Source organism: Anolis sagrei, chromosome X, assembly GCF_037176765.1.
Source record: "Anolis sagrei isolate rAnoSag1 chromosome X, rAnoSag1.mat, whole genome shotgun sequence".
NCBI classification, from domain to species: Eukaryota; Metazoa; Chordata; class Lepidosauria; order Squamata; family Dactyloidae; genus Anolis; species Anolis sagrei.
Genome location: NC_090034.1, coordinates 27,115,048 through 27,129,674, shown reverse-complemented (window position 1 = coordinate 27,129,674; position 14,627 = coordinate 27,115,048). Strand labels below are relative to the sequence as shown.

At 44.7% G+C, this 14,627-nt stretch overlaps 1 protein-coding gene and 1 long non-coding RNA gene across 2 annotated transcripts; one reads left to right on the top strand and one right to left on the bottom strand.

The window, feature by feature from the left end:
- Positions 1-1,153: 1,153 nt before the first annotated feature.
- Positions 1,154-11,910, bottom strand: NME4 (NME/NM23 nucleoside diphosphate kinase 4). The gene is made up of 5 exons (XM_060786240.2): positions 11,750-11,910; positions 10,107-10,237; positions 4,710-4,811; positions 3,141-3,253; positions 1,154-1,555 (listed from the first exon to the last, which is right to left on the bottom strand). Exons 1-5 carry the CDS (start codon positions 11,880-11,882, stop codon positions 1,435-1,437), a joined length of 600 nt encoding a protein of 199 aa, XP_060642223.2. The 5' UTR covers positions 11,883-11,910; the 3' UTR covers positions 1,154-1,434.
- Positions 4,818-8,075, top strand: LOC137095021 (uncharacterized). The gene is made up of 2 exons (XR_010908759.1): positions 4,818-5,056; positions 6,915-8,075. It is a non-coding gene; the product is annotated as an uncharacterized lncRNA (long non-coding RNA).
- Positions 11,911-14,627: the final 2,717 nt, after the last annotated feature.

Genomic DNA, 14,627 nt, shown 5'->3' with positions numbered 1-14,627 from the left:
ATGAGTCCCACCAAAGATGTGCTTTGCAAGAGCTGCGTATGCAACCCTGGCCCCTTCAACACCACCATATAATCCAGATGACCATCAAAGCAGATCACCCACATTATTATCTGCCTTGAACTGAATCGTATGAGTTTACACTGCCATATAATCCAGTTCAAAGCGGATAATCTGGAATGTGTACAAGGGTAATTTGGAATGTGTACACGCACACGGGGGGGGGGGGAGCAAGCAAAGAACAACAAATTGCATGACAACACAATGGCAAAAGAAATCATCCAGATATTTATTTATATCCCACTTTTTCTCTCCCAAAAGAGTCTCAAGGTGACTATGTATCTATTATCTATTAGTATTGTTATTATTATCATTATATTTATTTATATCCCACTTTCTCTCTCCCAAAGGAGACTCAAGGTGGCTTTGTATCTATTATCTATTAGTGTTGTTGTTGTTATTATTATTATTATATTTATATTTATTCATATCCCGCTTTCTCTCTCCTGAAGGAGACTCAAGGCGGCTATGTATCTATTACCTATTACTATTGTTACTATTAGAGTGCATGCCGTGGTACAGGCCTGGGAGAGAAAGCGTGTGCACCTGCCTACAGCACCTCTCCTCTAGAGTAGAAACAGGTAAGAAGCCTCCTTAAAGCATGTGCGCCTGCCTGCAGCACCTTTCCTCTAGAATAGAAACAACTTTTAAACCTCTTTAAAGCTTGCGTGCCTGCCTGTAGCATCTCTCCTCTAGAGTAGACAGCGTTAAGAATCCTCCTTTATACGCCTTCAAAAGAGTGTGTGCCATGGTGCAAGCCTGGGAGAGAAAGCGCGTGTGCCTGCTTGCAACATCTCTCTCCTAGAATAGAAACAAATGCCTAAAAATATGAGAAGGGGAGCCTGGGAAGCCCTCCCCTATAATGTTCTGGATAGAAAACAAATCTTTTGGCATCCCACAGTGAAAACAGATATCGACTCTTCCAAATTTGGGAGGCCCCCAAAAATGGATCAGCCTCCCCCCCCCCGAAATCCAGGATACTGAAACAGATTGCGGTTTACCCGGAATGCACAAGCTTACTATTCAGTGTATCTGTGAAATGCTTTGACACCGACTCAGAGAAAAAGCATCATTATGCACAGAAAGCAGAAACAGGTTTGCACCAATCCATTTTTAATGCTCAGACCCGTACTCCACAGTATTTCTATTACAGCAGTAAGATTTCTAAGTAGTGTTCAATCAGATGATCACCGCATCTGGCAAGAGGGTGGATGGAAGATGCGATGCGCAAGAGGCAACACCAGTTTCAAAGTGTTTTGGGAGCCATATCCTTCCTGGTCCCCTTCTGGAGGCCTGTGATGCACAGACCCAGGAGGAAGAAGGCACATTGCACAAGCCGAGGTAGTCAATGGTGTATCTGCATGGCCACACATGCGGTCAGGGCTCATACATGAGTTTGTGATCCCAACTGTCCCAGGTCACCAGCTCATTGCTTTGGAACCAGAGGCTGATCTCCCGCTGGGCTGTCTCCACTGAATCGCTGGCATGGACGACGTTCCTGTTTCCAAGAAAAGAGAAGGTTGCACATTAACTCCCGTGTTGTTGTTGTTGTCGTCGTTGCGGTTGTATGCCTTTGTCCGCTCTTGACTCATGGAGCCCCATCCTCGGGTTTTCTTGGCATGGTTTACACAGTGGAGTTTGTTGGCACCTTCCTTTTTAAAGTGAGAAAGTGTGACTTGGACCCCATCTACACTTTACACTACACTATAATGCAGTTTCGAACTGCAGTATAGCATGGGGCCTTGGCTGTGGTCACCCTGATCTCTTGGATGCCTAGTTCACCACACTGGAGTCCATGTCCCTGTCTAAGTAACACTAGCAAATATATCTGGTATTGCACGGGTGTCATTGGGACTTGTGCCTGTCTACGTTCTGCCTTCTCCAATTCTGAAAGCCTTCCTCCCTTGCACACATACATCACCTTTCTTTCCCAGTGACATCACAGAGGGCCACTTCACCCAGTCATAGTGCAGAGGACCACTCCACCTAGCAGCAGCCAATCCAGCTGCAGAGCAGAGGGCCACTTCATTCAACAATAGTCAATTCAGTCATCATACAGATGGCCACTTTACCTAGCAACAGCCAATCCACTCACAATACAAGACGGCCAAGTCACCCAGCAACAGCCAACCCAGTCATAGTGCAGAGGGCCACTCCACCTAGCAACAGCTAATCCAATCAGAGTATAGAGGACCACTTCACCGAGCAATAGCCAATCCAGCTGCAGTGCAGAGGGCCACTTCACCCAGAAACAGTCAATCCAGCTGCAGTGCAGAGAGCCACTTCACCTAGCAACAGCCAATCCAGTCACAGTACAGAGGGCCATGTCACTCAGCAACGACCAATCCAGTCGCAGCGCACAGAACTGCCTCATCTAGCTACAGCCAATCCAGCCACAGCTCAGAGGGCCACTTCATTCAGAAGCAGCCAATCCAGCCACAGAACAGAGGGCCACATCACCCAGCAACAGCCAATCCTTCACCTAGTTATATGGTCCGATCTGTTTAACAAACAGAAGCAGCAATTACAAGAAATAAAAAAGAGGGACCTTCAAGTGAGGGAATCTAAAAAATAGAATTTGGATTTGCAACAGATTAAGAAGCAAAGACCCAAGCAAAGAGCTGATTACTGGCAAATAATGCAACCATTACCAACACAACACTTAACATCCAGCACTTTCCTAACCAGGCCATTTCAAATAAATATCTTCATTTTCCATGTATAGTTGCCCTCCCTTCTCCTCCCCCCTCGGTACCCATGGATTCAACGACCCATTACTTAAGAGTATTCCTCCCCAAAATACCCCATAAAGCAACCCTTGATTTTGCCATTTTGCTGTGCTGTTGTATATAATTGGACTTGTTCACTCATAGATCTTGGTATCCGTAGGGAATCCTGGAGGCAACCTTGAGTGGATACCAAGGATCCGCTGTGCCCATGACTGCACTTTTATTTGTGATGCAGAAGTGAAATACGAAGACTTAGCCACGTGGAGCTACAATCTGGACCCTCCTACCATGATTGACCCCCGAAGATTGCTGGCCAAATCGGAATGGAGATGGTGGGTGAGGTCCAGCTCCTACCTGCTGACATGGATGCTGAAGTCGCCCCGGAGGGTCCCGGGCTTGGCTTCGGCCGGGTTGGTCTCTCCCACCATGGCCCGGGAGGCCATGACCACATTGTGCCCTTCCCAAACCTACAGGGGTGTTTCAAAGAGGGACAGGGATCACACCAAAACAACAACAACAACCAGATCACACCATCATAGAATCATATGATTCAAGGGGACTCTTCCAATTCTGAGTCCCCTTGGGCCATCTAGTCCAACCCCATTCTGCTATGTAGGAAAAGCACCAGCAAAGCACCCCTAAAAGATGGCCATCCAGCCTCTGTTTAGAAGCCTCCAAGGAAGGAGGTTCCATCAGATTCTGAGACAGAAAATTCCACTGCTGAACAGCAAGGAAGTTCTTCCTAATGGAAGATTCAATGAAATCTCCTTTCCTGTCATTTGAACCCATGGCTCCATTGAGTCCTAGTTTCCAGGGCAGCAGAAAGTAAGCCTGCTCCCTCTTCCTTACGGCATCCTTTCACATATTGATACATTGATCTCATGCCTCCTCTCAAACTTGTCTTCTGCAGGCTAACCAGACCCAGTTCTTGAAGATGCTCCTCAGAGGGATTATTAATGGTCTCCAGACTTGTGATCATTTTAGATACCCTCATCCTCTGAACCTCTTCCAGCTTAAGAGTTGTTGTTATTGTTATTATTATGACACAAAAACACAGTATGTCACTTAAAAATAACAATTATTATTATTATTATTATTATTATTATTATTTGAAACACAACAAGATGAGTCCACAGCAGACTCTCTGCTGGCTGTTGAATTGGATCACACGTCGGACGCTTCCCAAGTGTCTAGGACTGTGTGATGTATTGGCGAATAATGCCTGCAGATCCCAGTAAGGTGGCCTTCTGCAGCTGTCAGATGGTAATTTTGTAGGCGCCGATTGTGTTTAAGTGCATGCCAAGGTCTTTAGGCACTGCACCCAGTGTGCTGATCACCACTGGGACCACCTTTACTGGTTTGTGCCAGAGCCTATTATTATTATTATTTCCCCTTGACTTCCTTTGCCCAGAATTGGACACAGTGTGATTCCAGGTAAAGAGGTCTGACCAAAGCTGAAGACAGAGGCACCATGACTTCCCTTAATCTGGACACTTAACTCCTTTGGATGCAGCCCAGGATCCCATTGGCTTCCTGAGCTGTTGCATCACATTCATGGCTCATGTTCAACTTGTTCTCCACAAAGACCCCAAGATCTTTCTCACATGGACTGTTGTCAAGCCAGGCATCAACTATTCTGTATCTTTGCATTTAATTTTTAATACTTAAGTGTTATATTTTACATTTGTCCTTGTTGAGATTAACTTTGTTAGTTTTGGCTCTGTCATCTGTGAGTCATTTTGGATCCTGATCCTGTTCTCTGGAGTATTAGCTCTCCCTCCTAATGTGTTACACTTGTTCAGCCTGTCCTCTAAACCTTCATCCAAGTCATTAATAAAGACGTTAAACAGGACTGAAAGGCCCAGACCCAAAACCTGCTGCCGAGACATCCCCAAAGAAGCCGCAAGTGCCAACGCAGCTTACCATTGCAACCACCGGTCCCGAGGTCATGTACTGGACCAACTCCTGATAGAACGGCTTCTTTTGCAAGTGCTGGTAGTGTTGTCCCAGGATCCCTTCATTTGCCTTTCAAGAAAAGACATAGGTAATCTTTTAAGGCAATGTTTCTTTCTTTCAGACTTCCTTCTTGGAGAAATTTCGATATGCAATTTTATTTGAGATTTTATTCATTTTATTCCTTGGTTCCTTTGAATATGAAGGTTTTTTTAGTGTCAGGAGCAACTTGAGAAACTGTAAGTCTCTTCTGGTGTGAGAGAATTGGCGGTCTGCAAGGAAGTTGCCCAGGGGATGCCCGGATATTTTACCATCTTGTGGGAGACTTCTCTTTTTTTTTTTTTACTTTTTTTTTTTTAATTAATCTTTATTCATTTTCCAAAAATTAAAAGATACAAGATATACATACATCAAGCATCGTCATCACATTCATCCGAATACAATGTCTCCTTTCATACGTGTCAGGGGATGAGGGAAGGGGGTGGGGATGGCAGTACTGGGAAGGGAAGGGGAGGGGAGGGGGGTGGGAAGGCAATGGTGGTAGATTTAGGGGGAGTGTGGGGGGGGGGGGGTTGGGTGTGACAAATCTTCATACAAATGCTATGCCTAAGCTTATCACACCGTACTTTCATATCAATCCATCCTACACTATAAAAGACTTCCCTTCCTTTGTATCCTCAATAACTTTTTAATATGTGTCCTTCCGACACCCCTTGCCGGTTCTGGCCCGGAGGGGGGGAGGGAAAAGAAATTAAAGTTTTGACCCTTCTAATTTGGGACTTTTACCATTTGTCCTCTTCCTTATTTTCCATGGGTTGTGCTAACTACTAAGCGCTGTTTTTCATAATCCTCTAGTGCCTCCCAGTTTGTTTGTTTTATTGGATACCCAGAGCTTTTCTTCAGGTAGAAAGTTAGCCTGTCCATATCCTTGATGTCTAGAAGCTTATTTAGCCATTGCTCCAGGGTAGGGATTTGATCTCCTTTCCAAACTTTCGCGAGCTCCATTCTCGCTGCTGTAGAACTATAGTTGAGAATAATATCCTCATTCTTCTTCAGGTCTAGGTCGTCTCCTACAAGCCCTAATAAGAAGATTTCCGGTTTCAGCGGAATCTTTCGCTTGATGATTTTTTGCGTTTCTGCCCTTATCTCTTTCCAGAATTTGGCCACCACTGGGCAGGTCCACCACATGTGGAAATAGCTGCCCACATCTTTCCTACATTTCCAGCATATATTCTTATACTGTTTGTACATCTGGCTGAGCTTTTGTGGCGTCAAGTACCAACGGTGAAAACTTTTTAGCCAGTTTTCTTTTAAAGAAGCGGCATATGTGTATTTTAGATTTTTCCGCCAGATGGTCTGCCATTCTTGGATGTTGATCGTTCTGCCGAAGTTTTTTGCCCATGAAATCATGCATTGCTTGATCCCTTCTGATTCCACCTCCCAGTCAAGTAGTTGGTTATATATTTTTGTAATTAAATTCTTTTCCAGTTTGAGTATTTTGTCCCAGGTCGAGTCACTGGTTTCGAATCCTATTTTTTGGTCTTGCTTGAATGTTTCTCTTATTTGAAAGTATTTTAACCATGTTATGTTTTCTAGGCTTTTTGCTAAATCTTCCTGTGTTTTTAGAGTGTATTTTTTATTCAGGGTGTCATAATCTAGGAGTTCTTTATAGGTCGGCCAATTATGCCAACCTAGAAGGCGCCTCTGCTTGGCTTCTACTGGAGAGACCCATAGAGGTGTCTTGGTGTAAAACCACCTTTTATATTTGTCCCACACCTTTATCAAGGCCGCTCGAACGAAGTGGTTTCTGAAGGTCTTGGAAGGTCCTGTTGGTCTGTACCACATATATGAGTGCCATCCTACATCAAGGTTGAAACCTTCCAGGTTCAGGGTTTTTTCATTCCTCAAGAGTGCCCATTCTTTTATCCAAACCAACGCACAGGCGTCGTAATAGAGCCTTAGATTTGGCAATCCAAACCCACCTCTCTCCTTTTTATCTTCCATGATCTTAAATTTAATCCTTGGTTTTTTCCCGTTCCATATAAACCTGCCTATCTCTTTATTCCACTGCTCGAATACCTTTACGTTTTTTATAATGGGCAGGTTCTGGAACAGATAGAGAAATTTAGGAAGAATGTTCATTTTAATAAGGGCGATCTTACTTAGCATTGAGAGGTGGGAGACTTCTCTAATGTCCCCGCATGGGAAGCTGGAGCTGACAGATGGGAGCTCACCCTGTCTCATGGATTCAAACCGCTGATCTTTAGGTTTAACCCATTGTCCTGCAGGCACAAGGTTTAACCCATTGTGCCACAGGGTGCTCCTATGAAGTGACATCACATCAATTGTCACCATTTTGAGAGGGTAAATAGATGCATTTTGGGGCAATATGGGGTCCGATAGGATGGCAAGGGTATTTTCATGTGGTTTGGGAGTAAAAATGCCTGCAAATTATGCTCTCTTAAAATAGTGATTCTGGGAATTGGGGGGGGGGGCGCTTTGGGGCTAGAAATGTCGAGGTGGAGAAGGGGGGCGAACAAGTATGGCAAATAAATAAATAAATAAACACATTGAAAGGTTAACAGTTGCATATTTTCATTAAGGAAGATTACAAACCAAAAACCCATTCTGAAGGAAATAACAGTACTACCCTCGGCCACAAAAACAAAGTTTCTGGAGTAGAATACCTATTTTCAGTGAGTCTGCCTAATACTTGCTTTCTTGCTTGCTTACTTACTTACTTAGGCGATCCCTCGTATTTCAAGGATGATAGTCCTCCAAGTTCTGTGTCCTGGCGGTGGGTCCATAGGTGACTGTGGAGCCCTATTCTTGATCCGCATCTTGACCTGCATCTTCTCCCGCACTGAGGGCATTGGTTTCCAGGTGGAAGGCGGTCCCAGTTGGGGTTGGCTTGACATGCCTTCCTCTTGGCACGTTTCTCTCTTTCACCCTCCATTCATGCCTCTTCAAATTCTACAGCACTGCTGGTCACAGCTGACCTCCAGTTGGAGCGCTCAAGGGCCAGGGCTTTCCAGTTCTCAGTGTCTACGCCAGAGTTTTTAAGGTTGGCTTTGAGCCCATCTTTCAATCTCTTTTCCTGTCCACCAACGTTCCGTTTTCCGTTCTTGAGTTCGGAGTAGACTAACTGCTTTGGGAGATGGTGGTCGGGCATCCGGACAACATGGAGTTGATGGCGGAGGACCATCACTTCAATGCTGGTGGTCTTTGCATCTTCCAGCACGCTGACGTTTGTCCGCTTGTCTTCCCAAGAGATTTGCAGGATTTTCCGGAGGCAATGTTGATGGAATTGTTCCAGGAGTTGCATGTGACGTCTGTAGATAGTCCACATTTTGCAGGCGCATAACAGGGTTGGGAGGATAATAGCTTTATAAACAAGCACCTTGGTATCCCTACGGATGTCCTCAAACACTCTGTGGTTTATTCAGAAGAATGCTGCACTCGCAGAGCTCAGGCGGTGTTGTATTTCAGTGTCAATGTTGACTTTTGTGGAGAGGTGGCTGCCAAGGTAGTGGAAATGGTCAACATTTTCTAATGTTACACCATTAAGCTGTATTTCTGGCATTGCCTAATACTGACTTGGTGAAACCATGGTCTGCAACTCAGGTTAATCTAGAAGTTTTGAATTTCCCATATAGATATAGATTACACTACGTAACATGATTTTTGTTCCTGGGTTATAAATGTAATTTCCTAACTCATTCTATTATAAAAACATGGAAAAGGCTAATTAAACTGCCAAAAATTTGTTTTTACGGGAGAGTCATCCTGCAGCACGTATTGCTATAGTTTCCCAATGAATATCTCATTGAATCTCAACCAATTCAGCATGGTTTGTGTCAGCCACAGTAACAAAGTTTCTGGAGTAGAACAACTACTTTCAAAGTAAGTACAGCACAATTAAATAGGAAATAACATTTTCAAACCAGGAACAGGAACCTGGAACATTGTGGGCCAGGCTTTAGCACAGCAGGCTAACCACCAGCTGCAGTAAATTTTGTCCACTGTGAAGAGATAAATAGGTATTGCTTTAAAAACAGGGAGGTGTTAAGGCACCTATAAGGAAATGTCAGTAAATGCTGGTGATTCAATCAAAGGAGGAAGTTTATAAACAAAGCTCATCGGCAGGGAAGATGGAGCAACAGCACCCCCCTGTGGCCGAAACCAAGCACAGCCTCCAAGATGCAGAAGATGGAAAAGCCTATATACCTCTGTCTGTCTTGTCATTGTATAGTCCTCATTAAATGTTTACTGTCTTGTTATTGTATAATCAGCATTAAATGATTGTGTTCTGTGATCTGCCCTGAGTCCCCTTCGGGGTGAGAAGGGCAGAATATAAATACTGTAAATAAATAAAAGAAACAGGATTTTTTTTTTCAAATTTTGCTATATAGTGCTATGTTATAGAGGTCTGAACTTGACCAGCAACATCCCTCCATGACAATACTGTTCTGATATTTGTTTATTTTAAATTGTACACTGATGTCTTATGTTAAGCTGCTTTGAGTCTCCTGTGGGAGAGATAAAGCGGGGTATACATGATGATGATGATGATGATGATGATGATGATGATGATGATGATAGCGTTACCTAAGCTGCACCAGTCCCCAAATGCAATTATTCCTGCTCAAAGGAATGCAGGAAAAAAAAACCTCAAACTGCCCGATAACAAACTCAACAATTGATCCATCAGAGGGCAAGAAGATCTGGTTTACAAACACATGCACTTCCCAAACTCCTCTTTTGCAACCTCCAAATCTTGACACCCCTAAAACTATTTTCCATGTGAAATAATGGAATAAATAATGACAAGAAAAAAGGTAAGAAGCCAGACCTTGAAACTGCTAGGCGATTAAATGCTAATCAAGTTGGCCAACTGCAACATTCACACCTCCCTCAAACAGACAACAGTTTTTTCTCCCCCCCCCCCCCCCGCCCGACATTATTCCACAGATATAGAAACCCCATTTTCCCAATTTCCAACAGACCTCACAACCTCTGAGGATGCCTGCCATAGATACAGGTGAAACGTCAGGAGATAATGCTTCTAGAACATGGCTATGCAGCCTGGAAAACTCACAACTCAGAAAAAAGTTCGGTTGCCACTAATGGATTTTTCATGGATCACAAGATTTTATGGCCTCCTAGTCATCACCAAATTTCAAAATTAAAAATGGGGCAAAAGGTTGAAAAATGGTCCCCCTTCCCATCTGGCCCAATACTATGAAGCTTTGATGGGCAGCAGTTCATCTGGTTTGAGGCGCGTTTTCCTGGAGACTTTGGCTGATTTTTTTTTTTTTTGCTGCCAAAGGATGCTCTTTCTAGCCTTTCGCCCACTAGGAAGGTCACCTGGAGTAACTTGAGGCCTATGAGCTTGAAGCCGCGTCTCTCAAAGCGTTTGATCACATCTCCCAGCAGCCTCCTCTGGACGCCGTCCGGCTTCAGTGCGATGAGCGTGCGCTCCTGGAACCCAGCAGAGCCTATGGGAAAAGAAAGGGAAAGATGGAGAGAGGCCAAAGGTATCTGAAAGGCTTTGACTCTATCAGGGACATTGACTGTGGGACAGGTGTCCATTCAATGATGGGAGATTCAGGAAGGACAAAACAAGCACAGCTAAATAGATAATATCCCTGTCTTGACTCATATCGAATGAACCATTGACTAATAATAATAATAATAATAATAATAATAATAATAATAATAATATAAGATTCTGGCACAAGCCAGTAAAAGTGGTCCCAGTGGTGATCAGCACACTGGGTGCAGTGCCTAAAGACCTTGGCCTGCACTTAAACACAATCGGCGCTGACAAGATTACCATCTGCCAGCTGCAGAAGGCCACCTTACTGGGATCTGCACGCATTATTCGCCCAACATGTGTCCAACGTGTGATCCAATACAACAGCCAGAAGAGTGTCTGCTGTGGACTCATCTCGTTGCGTTTCAAATAATAATAATAACAATAACAATAATAATAATAATAATAATAAATATCTCAAAGGCTATAATAAAAAGCCCATGTCTTTAGTGTATGTGTGTGTGTATATATATATATATATATATATATATATGAATTATTATTATTATTCCATACACACACACACTCCACTAAAGACATGTGTTTTTATTTTAGCCTTTGGGAGCTATAATTATTTATTATAATTTTTTTAAGGTTGACAATTAAATAAACATATATGAAACAATGGTGCAGTGGGTTAAAGCACTGAGCTGCTGAACTTACTTACAGAAAGGTTGGAGGTTTGAATCCAGGGAGCGGGTGAGCTCCCGCTGTTAGCCCCAGCTTCTGCCAACCTAGCAGTTCGAAAACATGCAAATGTGAGTAAATCAATAGGTCCTGCTCTGGCAGGAAGGTAACGGCACTCCATGCAGTCATGCCAGCCACATGAACTTGGCGCTGTCTATGGACAATGCCGGCTCTTCGGCTTAGAAATGGAGATGAGCACCAACTCTTAGAGTCAGACACGACTAGACTTAATGTCAGGGGAACTGCTAGGTTGGCAGAAACTGGGGCTAACATTGGGAGCTCACCCCACTCCCAGGATTTGAATTGGCGACCTTTCGGTCAGCAAGTTCAGCAGCTCAGGGGACCCAGTTATTGTTATTATTAGTAGTACACACGCACACACACGCATACACTCCACTGGCCTCATTTCCAAACAAACTTCTGAGGATGCTTGCCACTGATGCAGGCGAAACGTCAGGAGAGAATGCTGCTGGAACATGGCCAGACAGCCCAAATACTCCCAGAAATCCAGTGATTCAGGCCATGAAAGCCTTGGACTACCCAGAGAGGTTGGAGCTTGACAAAAGTGACTTCTGGAGGCTGCATTCCCCAAAAGGAGCTTCCCCAGCCTTATCCTTCCCCCTTAGAAAGAAAGAAAGGGCTGGGCGTGACAGCTTGGGCAGCTGTCAAGGAGATCTTGGCAAGGGTGGGGGTCCCCTCGAGCCCACCTAGTCGGGCACTCACTCACCGGCGCTGTAGGGCCGCCCCCCAAGGAGGCAATGGGGGGCCACCAGAGACTGAGGAAGAAGCGCCTTGCATCCCAGTCTCCTTTCTTGCTGGACTTGTAGCAGCACCAGCCGCCGGAGGAGGAGGAAGCCCATGCTTGGGGAAAGCAACCGGCCTTTGAGTCGGGTTTATAGCGGCTTTGGTCCCGCCTTTGGGGGCGGATGGCCGGGGGCAGAGAGGAGAGGAGAGGAGAGGCTCGCCTTGCTTCCCATCACCTCCCATCCAGAGGCGCTTCCTTTCCAAAGGCAACCGACAAGGGAAGAAAGAGAGAGAAAAAGAAAGAAAGAAAGAAAGAAAGAAAGAAAGAAAGAGAAAGAGAGCCTTTCCTTTCCTCCCCTTTTCCTGGAACACAACAAGGCGCACAGTCCCTTGCTTCAAAAAAGGACGACCCAAACCATTACAAATGTCTGGTCAGCCTCCTGTCCATAGGTAAAGGTAAAGGTTTTCCCCTGACATTAAGTTCAGTCGTGTCCGACTCTGGGGGTTGGTGCTCATCTCCATGTCTAAGCTGAAGAGCTGGCGTTGTCCATAGACACCTCCAAGGTCAAGTGGCCGGCATGACTGCATGGAGCGCCCTTACCTTCCCGCTGAAGCGGTACCTATTTTTAAAAATATTTTTATTATTTTATCGTGGCTCAATACATTTGTTATACATTGTTTATTTTACAGCAGATATGGACAACAAGTTAAACATGAGCCAACAATGTGATGCGGCGGCAAAAAAAGCCAATGGGATTTTGGCCTGCATCAATAGGAGCATAGTGTCTAGATCCAGGGAAGTCGTGCTGCTCCTCTATTCCGCTTTGGTTAGACCACACCTGGAATATTGTGTCCAATTCTGGGCACCACAGTTGAAGAGAGGTATTGACAAGCTGGAATGTGTCCAGAGGAGGGCGACTAAAATGATCAAGGGTCTGGAGAACAAGCCCTATGAGGAGTGGCTTAAGGAGCTGGGCATGTTTAGCCTGAAGAAGAGAAGGCTGAGAGGAGATATGATAGCCATGTATAAATATGTGAGAGGAAGCCACAGGGAGGAGGGAGCAAGCTTGTTTTCTGCTTCCTTGGAGACTAGGACACGGAACAATGGCTTCAAACTACAAGAAAGGAGATTCCATCTGAGGAAGAACTTCCTGACTGTGAGCGCCGTTCAGCAGTGGAACTCTCTGCCCCAGAGTGTGGTGGAGGCTCCTTCTTTGGAAGCTTTTAAATAGAGGCTGGGTGGCCATCTGTCAGGGGGTTTGACTGGATGGCCCATGAGGTCTCTTCCAACTCTTTGATTCTATGATTCTATATATTATTCAATACAACCTACCGTAATTTAACTTTTGGCATCTAGTGTTATTTTTCTGCTTATACGTATTATCTATTCCTCACTGAAGCGGTACCTATTGATCTACTCACATTTGCATGTTTTTCAAACTGCTAGGTTGGCAGAAGCTGGGGCTGACAGCAGGAGCTCACATCACTCCCTAGATTCAAACCTGCAATCTTTTCAGCAACTCAGCGCTTTAACCCACTGTGCCAATAGGGGCTCTCATGTCAATATATATAAATATAAATTAAATGAGTTCCTGATTATACACCAAAGTAATATATACCCATGTCGATACCAGGCAAGATTCTGGAAAAGACCCCTAAGGAAGTGGTCTGCAAACACTTAGAAAGGAATGCGGTCATCACTAATAGTCAAAATGGATTAATAAAAAATAAGTTATGCCAAACTCATCTGATCTCTTTTTCCGATAGAGTTACAAGCTGGGTAGATGCAGGGAAAGCCATGGATGGAGCATATCTGGATATCAGGAAGACCTTCCTTCAACAAGGTCCCCCATGACCTTCTGGCAAGGAAACTAGTCCACTGTGGGCTAGGCAAAACTACAGTTAGCTGGATCTGGAATTGGTTAAGTGAATGAACCCAGAGGGTGCTTCTCCCCAATGCTTCCTCTTCATCTTGGAAAGAAGTGAGGAGTGGAGTGCCAGAAGCAGGGTTCTCTCCTCGGCCTGGTTCTGCTCAACATCTTTATTAATGGCTTAGATGATGGGTGAGAAGGCATGACCATCAACTTTGCAGACGGGACCAAATTGGGAGGGAAAGCCAATATTCCAGAAGGCAGGAGCAGAATTCAAAACAATCTGCACAGATTAGAGAGAAGATCGGCCAAAACTAACAAAATGAACTTCAACAGGGACAAATGCAAAATACTCCATTTAGGATAAATAAATAAATAATAATAATTGAAATGCAAAGATACAGAATGGGGGACGCCTGGCTCGATAGCAATACATGTGAAAAAGACCTTGGAGTCCTCATGGACAGGAAGGTGAACATGACCCAACAATGTGATGCGGCAGCTAAAAAAGCCAATGGGATTTTGGCTGGCATCAACAGGAGTCTAGTGCCTAGATCCAGGGAAGTCATGCTACCCCTCTATTCTGCCTTGTTCAGTCCACACCTGGAAGCACACTGTTCAATTCTGGGCACTGCAATTGAAGGGAGATGTTGACTCTAAGCTGGAATGTGTCCAGAAAAGGACGACTCAAAGGATCAAGGGTCTGGAGAACAAGCCCTACTAGGAGCGGCTTAAAGAGCTGGGCATGTTTAGTCTGCAGAAGAGTAGGCTGAGAGGAGACATGATGAGGGCCATGTATCAAGAGGTGAGAGGAAATCATAGGGAGGAAGGAGCAGGCTTGTTTTCTGCTGCCCTGGAGACTAGGATGTGGAACAATGGCTTCAAACTCCAGGAAAGTAGATTCCACCTGGACATTAGGAAGAACTTCCTAACTATGAGAGCAGTTCAGCAGTGGAACTCTCTGACCAGGAGTGTGGTGGAGACTCCTTC